Genomic DNA, 19,741 nt, shown 5'->3' on the forward strand with positions numbered 1-19,741 from the left:
AATTAACAATCTAAGCTTCGGCAGGCATCAGAGTAAGATAACCTGAGTAATAAACTTGTGTCGCACGGACCGGCCAGTAATTGACACATTGTGCTGGAGCTACACCAGCACTTAGAATATTATGGAGAGATAGAGATGTTTGCACTCCAAGGGAGTCTTTCGTCTCCCACTGACCCTCTTTTCAGACAGCTTAGTCAAGATTGCCCAATCAGGGGCCTCACCATGCAAACACAACGCCTTTTGTTAGCATGCAACCTCAGAAATTCAAAAAGAGAATGAAGTAGAGGAAAGAATGAGCAGACAGAGATACAGGGTGTGAGTGAGAGTTGAATGCCAGCAATTAAGGCCATGTGCACACTAGTGCAAAAAAGATTTAGAAACGCTGTTTATGTTTTGACTAATGCTCTGTTCACACATTTGAGATCTTTTTCAAAAAGCTAACTGTCCACACTTAAATGGCAAAACAACTTCATCTTTAGTCCTTGCTAAGGTTGTGCGATAGGCTATTAGATGGTGAAGAATTAGGATGTGACAATGATCTGCAAATCCAGAAAGATTGTAGCATTGGCAGATTCTATTTTTTTGTGGTTCTATGCTTATAAACAGGCACATGTTGACATCATTTTTAAAGCACAGACCCAGTGTGCTGGGCCACGAGATAAACAAACAGCTTGTCAGCCTGTTCAAGTGAATCTACTGCATTATTAAGCTGCACATACTGAGTATGACAACACAAAAATATAAAATTTTACCAGTGAGTTTTCCTGTTTTGTGATAGGAGGTGCGTTTGCCCAGTGTGAAAGAGCAGAGGATTCTGTCTCTTTCAGTGTCAGATTACACACACACATAAAGCACTGCAAAGATGGTAAATGCAAAGACAGAGTCTTTAAGTAACTCTTATTTGTTTACCATTTGAAACAACAAAAGTGTGTCATATATGAATCACACAGAATAAAATGATCTTAAGGAGAGGTGGTTAAAGTACTACAATATATTTAGCCTGCATGGGTACTATACTGCATAGTTATGTAGAAGTTTGAGTTCAGGCTTGATAAGTTGACAATTCTCTTTTCAAAGCTATGTTCTCCTTTTTAAAAAATATATCATTAGATTCCCATATGAATGATGTCAGTTTACATCTTACAAAAAGTAAGATTCATGCATGAGGTAGGCCTACCAGACTTTTATTATTGGAAAAAATAGCAGCATACTGAGTTCTGCCTCAGTAACAGCGTGAAGTGAATGGACTGATATGCTAGCTTGATAAGCTTTCTGTTATTTATTTTATTTATTGAGTGTCCTTAACCTGAGTCTTGTTGTTGTTGTTTAACATTTCAAACCAATGTTAAGTTTTGAATTAAGCAACCAGTCTAAGACTGAGTATACTTGAAATCTAAGACTAAGTATACTTGAAGTCTCATCAGTAACTTGCAAAATAGTCTTCCAAATAATCATACAAAAGAATGATATCAAATGCGCGATTGTGATACTGCAGTAAAAAAAAAATCATGACATGAAATTTTGCCAGATTGCCCACCCAACGTCTTTGCAGCCTTAACATTTTAAATAATATAAATAATTAAGTTACAAGATTAGGTAAAGAAAATGATACCCAAGCAAGATAAAATAAGCCTCCTTGATAGGATATTCTGGCAGTTTGCAGATGCCTGTGCACACAATCAAGTGCTCTCGTACTGAAACACATTCAATATCCTCTTTATGAGATACAACTGACTATGCAAACAGTCCACTCCACCATAAATAAAACATTAGGATTAAGCATGCAGTCAGCATGTGGAGGTTCAGTTATTGCTCTGCTTTACTTTACACTCAGCAATTCAACACTAAACATAGTATAATCCTTAGAGGTGCCAGTCTGAAGTATATATTCTTTTCTTTTTACAGATTACTTTTGATGCCTTTATTGAGAGGACAGGACAGTGGATAGAGTGGAGAACAGGGACGAGAGAGTGGGGAATGGCAATGCGGCAAATGACTGAGTGTGGGAGTTGAATCTGGGGCTGCCACATCAAGGACTCCAGCCTGTGGGGTGCACAATTTAACCGCTGAGCCTAACTGGCATCCCCAATATTACTGGTAATCATGTTAAGTTTAATACTATTCTATTTGATTTGATGGCTTGCTTAGACTTTTTAAACCTATTCATTCCTGTAACCAGAATAAAACCTCAGCAGTTTCATTATGGTAGATGTATTAAAGTATTTGAAAGAAAACAAATGAACAAAAGTGTACCACTTACTGTGTCCTCCCTACAAGCATGTTCATATTAAAACCAACTGTCCTTTTTCATTTCATTTATGGTTCTGAGGCTAAAATGTTTTGATGTTTTTTAACAAAAGGTGTATTGGACCTAATTTATTGATATTTCTGCCACATCTACAATGGTCAGTAAAGACAAAAGACAACATGAAAACCAAAATCCTGCAGCTCTTTGACCAGAGCGTCTTCTAAAAATAATCGAACAGCCATCTGGCTGACTCCAGTACCTGGCTTTATTAGCTTCTTTAGTGACATCCCAGGCCCACGTAATGAAATTCTGGCTCAGGTAGGAGACGATAGAGTCAGCACACATCATTTGGGAGCAGAAGACGTTGCTGAGGACACTGTCGTCATTGTGGAGGTAGATGGCCAGCAGCTTTCTCTGTCAAAGGTGCCGAAAGGAGGGGACAAGAAGGGAGAGAGAGACAGAAAAGATGTGAGAAAAATACATCACTGATTTCTTAAATATTCATTTGTCTCACTAAAGTAGAAAGGCAGTTGCATTTTTTTCTTTTTGATTTGGAGTTGTTTTATCATTAAAATAAACAAAACATATGTTAGTATAGTTGGCGGTTAATAAATTCATGCACAACTTTTGTTAAGGTTCGGTATGAAGGAACTAAACAAAGAGAAAAAATTGGCATTTTTGCTGGTCTGTTGTGTACCATGTGCAGGTGTCCCATCACTGGGGAGAAATTTTCACATTACATGACCATAAAATGACATGAGAGACCACTGGGTGCAGATCCAGCATGACTTCCACCGACCACAGCAAGGCCACAACTGGCAAAAAAGCAAATACCACGCAAAATCAAATGGGGAGCGGTGTAAATAAAACTTCTCTTGGAGGCGACGGAGATATGGAGAAAACAAAACAGACAAATCACTCTATTTATTTTACACCAAATGCCAGCAGCCTGTTCAGGTTAGTAGCGGCAGGGCCAGACAATATTGACGAAGCTCCAAATCCGAGGATATTGACACCATCATATAAGCCTGGTAGATTCTCCCTACTGACAATCTAATTAAAAAACAAACACACCCACAAACATAAAAGGTTCCAGGGGACAATGTTGGAAATAATGCTCTCTAAATTACATGTCACTTCTCTTGCTATAAAAGAACAAATAAGAAAAAAAACTCTCTCAGTCTCCGCTTAGTGCATTTTTAACCATGGCTGTGAGGGGGGAGTCAAGAGGTCTGTTTCTCAGGAGCCGTAATCTAGGCTACGTACGCCAAAAAGCAAAAAATCTACACAGGGCGTAAAACGTGAGGAGAAGTGAAAGAAGAAGTTGTGCTATACTGTGGCCTGTGCAGAATGGGAACGGGAGAGCACTGCTGTGTTTGCTCAACGATTAGTGCTTTAGAATAATCTCCAGGGCTCCTAGAGAGAAGGAGCTGGGGACTCATTCATTGGGCCGATTCAACGGCCTGAAAAGATTAAACACTCATGCTGAGAAGACAAGCAAATTCAGTCTTGAGAGAGGAATGAGTGTGGAGGGGAGGGAGAGTTTTACAACATAAGAAAAAAAACAACAACCTGATACACGCTCAAACACTGACGGCCCAACACACATGCGCAGACACACAAACTTAACTTTGAGGTACCCACAAGTAAGAGACTCCCACACATGCATGCTCAATTAGAGCAAGTGTAAAGACTAATCAAAGTGGGTATTTTGGCCAACTGAACTCCTTCATCTTACTTTAACTGTCCGTAGCCCTCTGTTCCCTCTCTGCTTTCAAGTCAGATCTTTTGTGTAGCCCGTCTTAGCGGGGAGGAGAAAATCCCTCCGTTCAGCTAAATTACTAGGTCCAACCTGGGCTAGATAGTGACCCTAAAGCCCTTTTCACACCTGTTCACCTAAATCTGAGCACGCTTTGTGTTCCAGTGTGTGACAGAGTGTGTGCAGTTTCACACTCAGATCTGATTGTATAATCAATGTTCCTCTGATTGCAGTCGTAGTCGCAATTCCACAACAGCGCAGTAACAAAGTCCTGCCGTTATTGACTCTTTGTATTTGCATATACACAGTCATTTATTATTAGATAATTGTTCAATATTTGAAAAACAGCTTTTTTCAATAATTTGACTTAAAAAAGGGAGGTTTGATATCGGCCTATAGTTGTTCATTTCTGATGCATCTAAATTTTTCTTCTCCAGGAGTGGTTTAATTACTGCTGTTTTCATGGCCTGGGGGAAAAAACCTGAGAGAAGAGACATGTTGACATTATGAAGCAGATCTGAGGTCATGCAGTCTGAAACCTTTTTGAAAAACGGAGATGGCAGAATTTCAAGGCAGCAGGATGAGGATTTCAAATGTTGTATTATGTCTTGCAGGTTTTTGTAATTTATTGGATTAAATTGTGTCATAATATTTGAGTTGTTTTTTTGGTGGACACACAGATAACACATTCCCAGTACCTCATACAGTAGTGCTGACTGCTTGTCTAATTTTCTGAATTTTGGCAGTGAAGGATGCAAATTCATTGCAGGCCCTGGAAGATAGATGTTCAGAGGCCACTGGCACTGGGGGGTTTGTTAGCCTGTCAACTGTAGCAAACAGGGCATTATTTTTGTTTTTGGTGATAATGTCTGAAAAGAAGGTCTGCCTTGACGGTCTCAGTTGTAGATTAAAAATGTGAAGTCTTACTTTACAAATGTCATAATGAACCTGAAGCTTTATTTTTCGCCACCTGCACTCAGCTTTTCGACATTTCTTTTTTTCATGTTTGACCTGAATGGTATTCCTCCAAGGAGATTTTTTCTTATTGGAGACCACTTTTACTTTAGTTGGTGCAATGGAATCAATAATATTTGTAATTTTTAAAGTGAAATCTTCTACAAGGTCATTTGCAGAGAACCTAGAGAGGGGGGTTGTGGAAGAAAAAAAAATATATATATATATCACTGGTATTTTCAGTATTGGAGTTAAACAGTTAAAACATAAATAATTTCAACAACAGTCAGAGGTTACCACTAACAGTCAAAGATCAAACAGGCCTACAAGCTATATGTTTTGCCTTTTAATCTTTAAGCTACTTACCTCACAAAAATTCACAACCACCTATAACAAAATATGGTCACCCAGTCATGCAGGAATAATACATTTGTTTCCAAAATAAAATATATTTTCAGAATCTTAAATAAGGCAGCCATAGAGAAACCAAGCATAAGATTAATTAATATCTGAACACTGAATAATTTACCAGATTAGTTTCAGTTTTTAAATCCTGCATCTTGGTTTCATCAATACTCATTTGAATAAGTAATGTGCACGTTTAGTCAACTATACGATCAAACCTTCTCACCATTGCTAGTTGACACCAGAATTACTAGTCAGTTAAACAAGTTAATAACAAATTCATTACTGTGTGCATAAATGCAGGTCATTTGTTGTGTCCGAGATCTAGCACATGCTGGTGGTGCTAGCTCTGCTGGATTTAGCCACAGATTGCAAACCAATTTGAAATAGTTTACCCGCAGAGTCTGCAGTCACTTGTTTATGGGTGTTAATACATTGTGCTTACTTTTGACTGTTTTCTAAGCATTTACTCACCGTCAGTTAGTCAGACTTTACATTTCCAATGAAACATCTTGGAAATGAGTCACTTCAGAACATCCCAAATTAAAACTATAACACAAATATGAAAAATAAAATAAAATGTATTTATATTTCTGAAGAATGTAACTACTAAGTGTTAATCTACACGATGTCACATATGAAGCTGAGGGAGGAGCTTTGAATTTAAGGGAAAGTCAATATAAAGATCTGACATCCAGCATTATGTCTTGTCTCATACCACGGTACATTTTAAATGTGTTACATCCAGGTTCTGGGTTAACTTTTCAGATTAATCTGATTATATCTTTCCCAATTCTTTCTGTAGTAGAGGATTAGCTTATATATACTGATATATTGTGGCACATTAACATACTTTTATCAATGCTGTCTAGTCAGGATTTATTTTTCAATTCTGGAGCTTCTATGGGGGGAAAATGAAAAAGAACTTGCAGGCTGAATTTCCACTTTTTTCTGAATGAAAGCTAACATTAAATTCATGACGTGCATGTTATGTGTATTAGTTTAAAAAGTGGCTTTTCATCACAGGTACGCTGTGTAACAGAGAGGCCAGGGAATGAGTTACTGATAAACACTGACAGGTACAGAGTGGAGGACAGACAGAGAGGTCCAGATAATGACGCTTCCACAGATGTCAGGCTCAGTCTGAAAAAGCAAACAATTCAAAATGAAGAGCTCAAGTGACTGAGCTAATGACCGTGATCACACAGAGAGAAAACACATGCAAGATCGAAAAGCAACCACACAGGATGCTCGTACAAAAACAAGTTAGATCTTTCTAACATGAACAAAAATCCAAACTTACTTATTATTTCCTAAAAGGAGCTAAAAATAAATAACAGCTTTCTGTTCCACATTAGAGCTTTTGGCTGTGGAGGTTCTTGATTATTTACCTAAAATCCACCAAAATCTGTGTTAAAGACAGAAACCTGTAAGACACTATACAGAACTTAACTGCATGTAAAGAATTTCTGTGGACACTACATGAATTTAACTCCGAAGCCACCTACTTGTGCATGTGAATTACACATTTCAGGTTTAGTAAATAAACCATGACTGAGATTTGCTGGTGCTATACATCCCTAGATTTGATTGACATGCATGTACCTACATGCCATATAGTCCAGATTCCCCGTCCCGCTTTCCTCTCATCTCTGCAAGGCTATAGCCGGGTTTTAAAGCGGCTACTTGGCAGTGATAAATCTCTGAACTCCCCTCTCCAGTGAGGCTATGAATTTTGATGTGTCTTTGTGTGTGGCAGACAGGAGAGAGGCGCGGAGAGCGTAGGAGAGTGGGGTTAGAGTGATTAACCACTGCGTTGATGGGGATTTAGGAGGATCGTGGTTAGTGATGGGTGGCCTATCTCTCTGTGCGCTCCGACTAACCACTGATCCCCAAGAGGGTTCAGCTCAGCTCAGCTCAGCTCTGCAGCCCAAAGCATTTTCATTAAGGATGGATTGAGTCTATCTCAACAGTCCCTCAACACACACCTTCAGAAACACTTCATCAAATGTAGTGTTTTGCTTAGTGATTAGCCTCTCCCAGGCTTTCAGAGAGTGAGACTGATTCCTCTGTTTATAAACCTGCTGAGTAGTCCCCCTTCAGTCAAATCAACCCTATTCTAATATCCTCTTAATGAAGTAGGCCTTTTCTGCGATGAGGACACAAAAAACTAGATTCCTTTACAAATGGAAGCAAAGGGCAAAGCACAGGATGGCTGGACGGCTGGGTGAGGGGACGGCATAATCAGGCACATATGCTACTGTGTAATGAAACCGTCTAAAGCAGCATGTTTTGGCCTGTTGTCTAGGATGCCTTTGACAAAACAGGACAAACACAACAGATCAAAAAGCCTCTGTTTTCATGCAAAATTCTTTGCACATATCTAGCTTACCTAAAGCCATTCTAACCACAGCACAGTTGGCAGACTAAATCAAGCTCACCCAGAATAAAACACAATACAGTGAAAATGAATACTATTTCGCCCCTGCACTGCTTAGAGCACAGTAGTACAGTACAGAGTGTGTGAACACCAGGGAGACACTGGCCATATTGTGCTGGCTTAGGAGAGGAGATCAGCTGGGAAGCAGGCGAGACGCCAAGTTTCTCTTTAGGTTTTTTCCCCCATCTCTGTTTTACACTCGTTCCATCCATTTACCCGTGTCCTTCATGACTTTTTCTCACTCATTCTCTTCCACTTTTCTGCATCCTCCTCTTCTTTCACACCACGTTGTCTGGTTTGGGCCCCTACCACTATATCCCCCCCCCCTTTGTGTGCCTGGTGATGTGAACCCCCCTAACATCTTGCTGTGTCCTCACAGTCTAATAAGGCTGTAATCCACACAAGCTGTCAGTTGATACAAGCATCCTTAAAAGGACAAAAGCCAAAAAACATGGGGGGAAAGTGGACAGCTAAAAATAAAGCCTCAGCTGTCGGGTCGAAAATTTGATGAGGGTTTTGATCAAATTATATCCAAGCCTTGTCCATACAGCATGACATAGGAGGGACACAAATAAAAGTAAGCACTATTTAAGAATGGACTTTGGACCTAGTGAATTACTATTCCGACACAATTTTGAAGAAAAAATCTGTTTAGGCAATTCAGGAAATAGTCACTTCAATGAATGAATGATTTTTTTTCAGTCTGTGTTTGGCATTTGCCATCTGCCTTCATAGTGTAATAATGCAATTAAATTGCACATTGAGTGACCTCTGCTAATTGGAATTTAACTTACTGCACTCTGTATTGTTGGTATAGTTATTAGGTCACCTGACATTGTTTTGTTTGACTACTCTCCATTCATGTTATCGGTCTCTCTGTATCTCTAGCCCTCTTCATACTGCCAGTTCAAGGTCCATTATTTACGCCCCTAAAACGTCTTACCTTCAATCAAAATGTCACAGAGGGCATGATGGTGGGACCAAGTTGTCCCACTGCTGTGCCGGCATCAGAGGTAGTACCAGGGGGGTTACATAGGCCAGACGGTATCACCGTGAACCATCAGAACAGGCAGGGCAGAACAGCGCTCAGTATGTGTGCATGTCTTAGTGCGTGTATGTAAAGCTCCCTCTTTGTATTTACACATCATGCATCCTGTGTTTACAAAATGCCATAATGTGCTGTAAAATTGCACACTGTGACACCAGCATTACGCCATTGTGGGATGAATATTAAGGTACAAAGGAGTGAGATGGCAGAGCTGGAGCTGCATTATGGCGCTGTTGCGGATAAAAAGAACCTTCTTCTTTGCCACATACGGCTGCAGCTAGACAAACAAAATCTCTGTGTTTAAACACACTATCTGGGGTGCAGACATGGAGGGGACAGCTAAAAAAAAAAAGTTGTCGATCAAATACTGGCAAGCCCATTTTGTACATAAATTTGAAATGTTGGAGATCTGAGACTTGAAGTGTTCGGCATTTGATGAGCTGTCAGACTTGTGCTTTTATAGCTGGACTTCTTAGGGTGTACATGAATTTATCTTTGTCTTGTGCCTGTAGCAACAAACTACACCAACACTGAGCCAATCCTTTTCTAAAAACACAGAACTGTTTTTGGTCAGCAGCTGCTGATATCTCAGTTGTAATTCCTTACAGCCTCCTCTTCTGTATAGGAGAAAATCATGATGATGATCTGGTGAGTACAGACATAGACATATAAAGAGTAGACGCCGCATTGGCTGCTGGGGCGCAAGAAATACGGCCGCCATCTTGGTCTGGTCATCCTACCCATGATCCTACCTGTAAACGTAAACTGAAGCTGCAGAGACTTCAAGATGCCAGAGCACTGTGCGGCAAAATACCTTTCATACACCACATATATCACATATCAGAATATTCTATTACTGTTAAGCCCACTATGAATATTAAAATAGGCCAAACCATGTGTCCTGTATCATACCTACATGTATGACGTTTGCAGAAAAAAAAAAAACGCATGAAAACTAGTTTAGTATTTAGCGAGTTATGATTGATCAAATGTGCTGTCACTTAATTGCGCCTGCCAAACAGATTACACTGAGTGGAGCGGGTGACCGGACCAAGATGGCGGCCCCATGGCTCGTCAGCGCCAATAGGTAGTAGCGGTCAATGCGGCATCTACTCTTTATATGTCTATGAGTACAGACAAGAATCAAAATCTCTGACATGGTACCCCACTTTCTACTTAATCCCATCTTTTCATTGTGTGTGTTTATACATAGAGCTTTACGTAACAAAATGACCTCTTCCTCGCTCTTCTTTTTAAGACAGAAGGATCAACAATTCTAAACTTGCCATATAAAGAAACTGCGTAAATTGGTGAACATTGTGTCCTATATTCCCACCAGCTCAGCGATGAAGACAGAGATTCGGGAAACGCAGTATCTCCCTTGATAGAGAACTTAAATATCCTGCTCAGTCTGTGTCCCTCATCTGTGTTGTTTTAAGCAAAGAAATTGCAAAAAAAAAAAGAAAAGTAGCAGCTGAACTACACCAAGCAGGGATGATATCAGTGCTAAAGAAAAGTCAACACTGGTAACATCAGAACCTCATATCTTACAAAGTCAAAATTAAAAGTGTTTGAAACATAACAAAACCAAGAAAAATAGGATTTTGTTTCCCATTACAGTATCTCAAAAAGTTATGCACATTCCTATAAGGCCCCAGACAGCTGATCAGCTTACTTACATCTCTGGCTTTGCCATAGAAGGCTTCTTGAGATGCTGCCTCCAAAGACCCAATGAAGAACATGGGGTGGGCCTCTCCATACCTACAAACAAACAAACAGTGTATGAGCATATAAAGTGATGCACAAAAGCCATCTTTGAATCAGAATGAGACACATGTAAAGCTTAGTTCACCTTGAGGAAAATTCGGCAGTAAAGTGCAGTAAGGCATCAGCTTCATTCTCACTGTTCTCTGGCACTGCAGGGGACAACAATCAGTTTTTAAACAAGATTCTGAGGCTTTTCTAAAAGCACTTTATACAAGACCTAGAGCTGGAATCAATCAATCCAATATTAAGATGCTCTGCTAGACGTACTCATTGGTGCTTTCCGACAGGTGGAGGCGCCCATTCCAAACATCTCTGAATCGTCCACACCGAACTCTGACGGATCCTCAAAGTCATCCCCCTCGCTGTCGCTGACCATATGAACATCTGCACACTGTAATCAGACATGATTAATTCATTTCAAGACTTTATTTTTTCATCTTATTAATGAAATGTAGTGTCATGTGTTTGGTCACCATGTTTGTGAGTTAGAAGATGAGGGAGAAATTAACCCATAGCAAAGACACTTAGAGAAAGCTTGTGTGTGTGTGTGTGTGTGTGTGTGTGTGTGTGTGTGTGTGTGTGTGTGTGTGTGTGTGTGTGTGTGTGTGTGTGTGTGTGTGTGTGTGTGCGTGTGCGTGTGCGTGTGCGTGTGTGTGCGCGTGTGTGTGTGTGTGTGTGCGTGTGTGTGTGTGTGTGTCTACCTCTTCTGTGGGCTCCTGGGAGTTGGCTGGTGAGGACCTTCGACAAACACTGAGGTGATGGCAAGGATAGCTGATTCCAGAGACAGCTAGCGTCATCTGAAAAAGATAAAACATACAGAAAGAAAGAATAAGTCAACTTCAATAAGCAAAGGTCACCAGTAAAGTGAGATCTTGGAGCATATACGATGATCAACCAATTCTTTGTGCGCTCAAAGTCACTGTAATAAGTTAAATTGGGTAGTTTCTAATGATCAGGTTGAACTTGACTAGCTTATCTAGAACTTGATTCCCCAGGCTATGCCAGGTAGAGGCAAAGCCTGTGTCATGAGTGAATTTATGGATTTCAAACACAAGCATGCTCATCTTACAAACAAGGGAAGAACCTTGATGAGGTTTCAGTACACCTGCTGTTAGTGTGGTGGTGGTTTGTAGTAAGAGAGCACCTGACTAATGAGCTACCAAATCCAAAACCAGGACTGAAAATGTCAGCGTTCAGCAGGGACTCATTACAGCTGGTGTTTCCTGGCTAAGACCCCGAGGGACATCAACAATACAGGCAAGGCTCTGACAGGGAATAGTCTGAAACTGAGGATACCACACTGTAATAAAGCTGTGTGTAACCAAACAGATAATCCATGGTTTAGTCGCTTTAACATAGTGAGACTTTTCACAACGTGACAATAAGACAATATTTTCAGTGACATGCTAACTGTTAAGAACAAAGCTGAAAACTCTGATGTGAGTACTTTTCTGGGAGTGTAAACTTCTAAACAACAGGGCTGTGGCAGGTCAGGCGAGCTTGGTGTGATAAGAGGCAGAGAAGCTGCTTGTCCCCCCTGCAGAGATCCTGTGATCTGCTCCATTGTCAGGTGCTGAGACACACAAAGAGCAGCTGGACATGGTTGAATCAAGAGACGATTACATGCAACGCCAATTGAGTCTGAAAAGGGCTACACACAGAGTTTCTCTGTGTCTCTTTTTTTAAAATAGAGTGGTTCCTCATGCTGGCCTCAGCCTCTATAGCAGCAGAGAACAGTGTAACCACCAGACCTTGTCAGCACCATGGACTTAAGTGAGTACTGCTGTGTACCTAGCACTGATAAGAGCTGTAATATCTGGTGTCTATTATGTATTATATTTTCACTCTCTTATCTTTTCAGTGTTCGAAAGTTAGTGAGCTGCAGCCAAGAGACAAAAACATTTAAACACAAACATTTGGACATTTTTTTGCTGAGCGACATGAATGAGCCGACAGAGTTAGTGCTGGGCAGTATAACAACAAACCAACAAGATGGTATAGATTTGGCCAAGGTTTTTAACTTGTATGTCTTTTTGCATCAATGTGAGGAAGTGCCTTGATTTGTCAGGTGATCAATTCTACCTATTAACCAAAAAAATGATAAATGCATTGAAACACTCTAATTGCTGTTTTTAACATTTCACATACTATGAAGGAGGTTTTTTTAATCAATATGGTCCATCCCTTAAATTGAGTTATTCTTACCTGCTCGTTAGGTTTTTAAATTATTGTTCCCTGAGTATCCCAGGAGAGCAAAAACCATCTTAAAGTTTATTGTAGCATGAAAAAAGTGATTATAATACAAACCACTATACTTTAAATTCCCACCAGCTCAATGATAAAACAGGACATATGAGAAACGCCGTATCTCCCCTGACAGTTGAGGAATGAATAATATCCTGATGAGTATTCCTCCTCCATGTTGTCTTAAGCAAAGAAAACTGCTCAAAAAAAGCAGCGGCTAGACTGCCACGCATTGTTGAAGCTATGCAAACCAAGAATGACATCAGCCCTACAGAGACGAGTCAACAATGAAACATATTAAAATCATATATGAAAATAGGATTTTTGTTTCTTGTTGAATTAACACCTTGTCCCTCAAGGCTTACAACATTCAGTCAACCCCGCCACAGTAACAGATGTGCAAACTTATATAATAGAAGAAACGGATTGTATTTCTTGTGTATTACCAATTATTTGGGAGTGTACTCTTGGCTGTGAGAAGTGTTTAACAGTCACAGTAAGGACAGCCGAGTATCCCAGGAACACCTACGAAGAACACTTAGCTGAATTGCCTCTTCTTTCCACCTGTAACTTAACTCTAAGTAATTTAGTAGTCTGTTTTTCAGATCATTGTGTCATTCATATTTTTCAACTGAACTTTTCAAAATAATGGAACAAAAACACCATTCCTCCAGCAGTTAAAATGTGATAAGCAATCAAGTCTTTCTCTTAAAGAAAGAAACACCATAGCCATTGGAGACATGATGGATGCTCGGCCTGAGATTTGAATAAGTGCTCAGAGAGTTGTAGGTATTGAGTCCAACAAAGACATACAGGGTTTTAGCCTGAGGGAAGTGAAGGCATGGCCCCAAGTCTATTCTGCCTATTCCCAAATCGAGTGGCAATCAAACGTGAGAATCTTAACAGCGGCTGCCGAGAGGATCCCCATAAACCCTTTACCCTAGGCACTCACAATGAGAGGCTTTGGTCTGAGGGCCTAATAAGTGTATAAATAAAGTTGATCACTTCCCCTGTCAAAGACAGCCTGGAGGGTTTGTTCTGACATGGATGCAAGGAGGGGAGGTGAAAAGGGAAAAAAATGAGTTGAGTGCCTCTCAATCCTCTTCCTTGCTTTGACCCGATGGCTTCTTCTGATGTTGAGGTACACAAGTGCAGCTTGGCGGCTCAGTGGTAAAACGTGGAAACAAGGCCCAAGCGCCGCGGGGCACGGGGGGTGTGGGGACGAGGTTAACCCCCCCAAATGACCCTCTCCCACATCTCCACACAAAGGAACTGGCTCCTCTTTTTTGGATTCTTTTAATTAACACTTGCATTGAGGCTCTAAGCATTCAGAGGCCGATACAGGGAAAGAATTTTCTCTCTCTCTCTCTTACCCCCTCCCTCCCTCTTTCCCTCCCCTCTTCAACCCTTTCTTCCCTTCTCTACCCTTCTTTCTCTCCCGTCATTCTTTCTGTGTTTCATTTTTTTCTTTTCTAGTGTAGGCAGTGTTTGGATTAGGTGTCTGGCTGTGAGTGTGAGATAATTACTACTGACAGCTGCACTGAAGGCAACCACAACCACAGCACCACCTTACTCCACTTTCTCTTTGATGGAGAAAGGGAAGAACTACGAGGGGAGAGGGGAAGGGTGGATAGTAAAGGGAAAGGGGACAGTTAGAGGAAGAAGTTTTGGTCAGAAACAAATCAATGAATAAAATATCTCTATATATTTCAAATATAAAAAGACCACAAAAAGATTATCAATCAAGTGTGCCCCATCCTTAACACCTGTTAACTTCCTTGTTCAAGAAAGATATTTCTCCCCTTATTGGTTTCTTGGGTCCTGTGCGACGTATTTGCTCATAACTATTGAATGAAATCATCCTCTACAAATAAAGGCATAAACAAAAACTGTGAAATTTGAGCTTCAAATTACACATGAAACAGAAAGAAGAGATAGGGAGTGAGACAGACAGACAAAGTTGATTCTGAATGTCACCTGAATGCTGCCATTCGCACAGGGGAGGGGGGCTCTGCTTGAGCTTACAGCTGAGCCCTGTTGCCACGGAAACCACCTGGCCCTCCTAAATAAACCCTCGGTTTCATAGGCCCCTATCAGGTAGGGAAGGATTCCATTAATGCCAGCTGGGAAATGGAGGGAGGTGCTGGCCTACAAGGCAAGGCACCTCCAAGGCTCGGCAGCATTAATACATTAGCAAACACCATGAAACACTGCATAAATGTCAGCAATTACAGGCTAGAAGAAAGGATGGGTGCTGGTGGGGGGGTTGGAGGGCTGAGGGGATGTAATAAGGATGTCCCACTGGCTGTCAATCATTCCAACAGGTGTGGAGGAAAGACTGCCAATCAAAACAGCTCCAATGAGATGGGGCCTGTCTGGAAACTCTCGCTGCTGTATTGTTTGGAGGAAGGAATAGAAGAGGAGAAAGAAAGAAAAGGAGGAAGCAAGGGAGAGGGATCAATCAGCGCAGGAAGTTTTGTCACGTTTTCTCTTTCGAATGTATTGTTGCCAAGGCCTCTGTCATCGTCATCAGTACTGTTAGGAGCAGCTTTGCCAAAGCCACAAAAGTCAGGAGTTGAAGGCAGAGCTGGACTGTGCTTTTTGCAAATAAATAACCCTGAATATTTGTTTTAAGTGGACTGTTTTTTCTTACAGAGGACTTTTCCAGTATAAACACGGTTTGTCATACTCCAAAACCAAAGAAAATTGATTTAAAAAACATACAAAAATAAGTGTGCCTTCTCTTATGATCTTCAACCTGGCTACTCTTGCAAATCTAGACATCATTATGTCTGTTTGGGATGTTTGTGTTCAGTCCACTAAACGATTAAACATCATCACCCTCGCAAGACAGCAACAGAATTACATGACAGTCAAACAAATTATAAAATTGTCCAAGCTGTAGTACAGCCACCTGCCACAGGCCGGGGCTATTGCTAAAGTCTAGGTACTAGCTTCTGCCGTAATGCTGTAATGCTGTACGATCCGGATGTAATCAAGCCCAAAATGCTGATGGCATCTCATAGTTCAGAGTGGTTGGCAGTATTTGTATCTTTCATTGTCTGTTGTAAACTGGTATATAACAACTCTACCAAAGCAATGCTACGGAAGAGGATTAGGGCCACTGGAAAAATGATTAAATAATTAAGGTTACATTTTTTTATTATTATTATTCTGAGAAAAAAAATCAGAATTCTGAGATTAAAGTTAGAATTCTGAGAAAAAAGTCAGCATTCTGAGATTAAAGTCAGAATTCTGACTTTTTTCTCATATTAAAAATAATGGTTTGTTTTTTTTCAGTGGCCCTAATCCTCTTCCGTACAATGCATAACCAGCACAGGCATGTGGACGTTAATCTGCAAAGAGGACCAGAGGCTGGTGGTGCTAGCTCTTCTAACGGTGACACCAAAGCAGCCATCTCATTTTTGGCCATGACAAATACATTGTGATGTTTCCTGAACTTATACTAACCTTGAGAATGGTTGGTTAGTCAAATTAAAATTTTGATTTAAATGACTCTGTAATTAGTTACCCCAGAACACAATGTCATTAACAATCAAAACAGTGTGAGAATGTGACAGATGGGTAACAAACAGAACCTTCCTCCTACAAATGAGCATCAACACACATCTCCAGTGCTTCAGCAACACTTTGTGCCACTTCCCTCTTCAGTCAACCTCCTTGGTTTAACACCTCATACAATAACACAGTACACTTAATAAACTGATCTGTTGTTCAGTGTTACACGAGCATTATCCATGAAGATCCAATTTCAACTCTCAATAAGGTCTTGAATAATTCAGAACACAATAAACAATGAAACACATTGAGTGGACAATATCCGGGAGGGTGACGTAACACATTGACTACTGGTTTCCCTGAAACATGAGATTTTCTTACTGACAAACTCATTTTCAACACTTCAACAATACATAAACAAACAAAGACACCACTCAAATATCTTTCTCAGGACACAATCTCTTTTAAACTGGCATCTGAAACAGATACTCTAAACAAGTTGATCAGTTACTTTGACTGTAGAAGAGAAATAAATAGTTTTAGTGCCTGCAAAAATGTATTATTACAACTTTGTTTATCCCTGTTTAATGAGGAAACGGAAGCAACCAACCTGTCTGAGAAGTGATCAAGAAACTGCTACGGGGTATTGTTAAACAAAGTTTGATCTTGTGATTTTCTCTTAAATAAATTGTTGAGCACTTTAAAAAATATAGAAAAATCTGAAAACATATGACCAAAAGAATAAGTTGTGAAACGGATAACAATATGAGAAATTTCTCAATGACTGTTTTCAGTTAGTTGTTTATCAAATCTTAGTTAGTGCTCAAAGTATTGAGGACCCAGCACTGGCCAAAGTGTGCAGAACAAACTGAGGCACATCTGCAAACACACAAATGTAGGATCCAAACAGGCAAAAGCAGTTATATCACTCACTTAACAGCAAAGCACATTTAGGTAGTGATCGATTCCACTCCGAGCAGGCTAATGTGTGGGGCTGAACGTAATCTTGGGCCTCTGGCTGCCATGTTTATTGGCCCAAACCCCGGGAGATGGGACTGGGCTAATGAGGTAGAAACTAACACTGGCTTCCTATCCGCCTGCTAGGCCGGCCAAGCCCTGGGCTTTCTCTGTTAATACCTTCAGACGTTTCAATAAGAGGGCTGCGGCGAGAGCAGAGGCCATTATTACACTTCTGTCTCTGTGCTTTTTAATATCTTCTCATCCAGGAAGCACAGACGCTGCAGATGTGTGTTAGCCAGGTGCCAACCAGGCCTATGATGCCACAATGAGCCGTGATATATTCATGATTCCAGGTCATCATATCTGCAGCTTCCAAAGGGGTGGCTTGTGTGATTCATTGATATCCAGTCCCAAAGAACACATAAGTGGAGGTAAAAGCTGAATTGTTTGACTGAATTAAAACTTACTTTCAGCACTAAAGGATTAGCTGAGCTTGTTTGCTGGTGAACTTTAAACATTAGTTTGCATTTCTTGTGTTTATGGTGAAATAATTCCCAACTTGTAGACATCAACATAATCTAAATTCAAAATTAAAATGGGATTTTAAAATATATATTAAAAATCTTGTTTTATTGGTAAATAGTTTATACATTTCTGACATGGTTGAAAATTGAGGGGTATCTATTTTAAATCATGCAATAAATGTATCTTTACATTCTTAAATCTTTAGCATTGACATATTCAAATGTTATTGATTGTAATAGGAAAAGAGAGTCTTGTGATGTGGTGTGTGTGAACAGGTCAATATGTCAAAAGGTTGTCATGTAATGCAATTTTTATTTTTATGTTTTTGGTTTTTCACAGTTCCCTTTGTAAAACAGGCAAGGAATTCATCTGATCACTAAAATTATTGTATACCTATATTATAATTTTATACTCTTATAATGTTTGCAGAGAAATGACTATATTGTTTTTTAATCCTCTGCATCTGGAAAATTCAATATTCTGAACACAGTTACTGTATAATTAACTATAACTATACAAATAAGCCGACAATTCTATACAAACCTCTGTCTTTTTGGTCACAGGGGATTCCATTATATTCCTGGTATATTGTTGTGATATAAAATAAATAAACAAACATAAATATACAAAATATTATCTGTGGTTACTGCCAGTGACATGTTTGGACTCTCCAACATCAACGTATTCACTGCATTTGTCAACTCCTCTGCCGAATCATGACTTTTACAGGAAACAGGTTTGGATTACTGCGCTCTTCATCTCACAATCTGACATACAGTGAATCATCACAGTGAGGTAACTGCCTTTGTTATTTTTCTGTTACTCTGAATAAGTGCTATATGTACATCTATATGTGTGATGGCAGGCACCTACAAGGTACTGTTGCTTTTGGGATGTCAGTGTTACATGTCACATGCTGGTAATCCTGCTTCCAGACAGTGATATCTCTGGGTGATGGGGTCGCAGATGTGCAGTCATGTTGGAAGTGTTTCAATTTGAGTAGGGAACATGTGTAAAACAATGTTTGCAAATCATTTTTTTGCTAATCAATTACCACAGCACAGATTTTAAAGACTGCAGTGCTTCCTCATATTGCTGCCTGTCCTAAGCACTTGCCATTTAAAAATAACGTGTGAAATCCGACAAGTATTGTCAGCTCCCCCAACTTTAGTGTATAGTGATTAGATTTTGACTCGAGTTTCCTCATCAGTGTGTGGACTCACTGGGATGTGGCACACACAAACAGAGCCAATCAGGAGTGAAATACAATGCATAGAAGCTACAAGAAAACCAAAAATGCTGCAATTCATAAGCTCATATTGGAGCATGGATGCTGTACCGAACAGTTCACTATTATACTGAGAAGTACTGGGGTGAGCTTATGTGAGAAAGCAGCAGGAAATATTCAGGAAAATTCACTGCAAGTGATTGGTGGGGTTTATGATGTTTTCATCATGCCACCGGAGCAAACCTGAAAGACTGACACATATAAAGGTGAATCTAAACATCTGAGGCTAAGAAAGGAGAAACATTTTCAAGATAAAAAAAGTAGAGATGTCTGCATATTCCTCTGTTTACACGTATTGATAAAAATGCAAAAACTATCATCATGGCATCTGTCTCTGTTGCTCTGCCACCATCATGTTGTGAACACTGTGGCTTCTGCAAGCATGCCGTTGATGTCATGTCCATTCTCCAAAGACTTATCTCCTGCCTACAGCCCTAATCCAACATGTGAACAAGCAGCTTGAACATTCACTGATCACATATCTGGATGTCTTCAAATTTATCACTAAAATTAAAAAATCTGTATCATTGCAGTATGGTTTGTTTGGTGGTTCCCGGCTATACCATTGCCAGCTCTGAGCTGTA

The 19,741-nt window shown here is 40.0% G+C and overlaps 1 protein-coding gene across 2 annotated transcripts in view; it reads right to left on the reverse strand.

Annotated features, from left to right (window-relative positions):
• The window catches only part of faf1 (Fas (TNFRSF6) associated factor 1), a 70,356-nt gene that overhangs the window by 24,296 nt on the left and 26,319 nt on the right, over nt 1-19,741 (reverse strand). For both annotated transcript variants that reach the window (XM_034710864.1, XM_034710871.1), the window contains 5 exons: nt 11,323-11,418; nt 10,889-11,012; nt 10,707-10,770; nt 10,534-10,615; nt 2,508-2,662 (listed from right to left, as the gene is read on the reverse strand). In XM_034710864.1, the coding sequence (XP_034566755.1) occupies nt 2,508-2,662; nt 10,534-10,615; nt 10,707-10,770; nt 10,889-11,012; nt 11,323-11,418 (521 nt within the window). The remainder of the gene's footprint in view (nt 1-2,507; nt 2,663-10,533; nt 10,616-10,706; nt 10,771-10,888; nt 11,013-11,322; nt 11,419-19,741) is intronic.

This window comes from Notolabrus celidotus, chromosome 2 (genome assembly GCF_009762535.1).
Source record: "Notolabrus celidotus isolate fNotCel1 chromosome 2, fNotCel1.pri, whole genome shotgun sequence".
Lineage (NCBI taxonomy): Eukaryota > Metazoa > Chordata > Actinopteri > Labriformes > Labridae > Notolabrus > Notolabrus celidotus.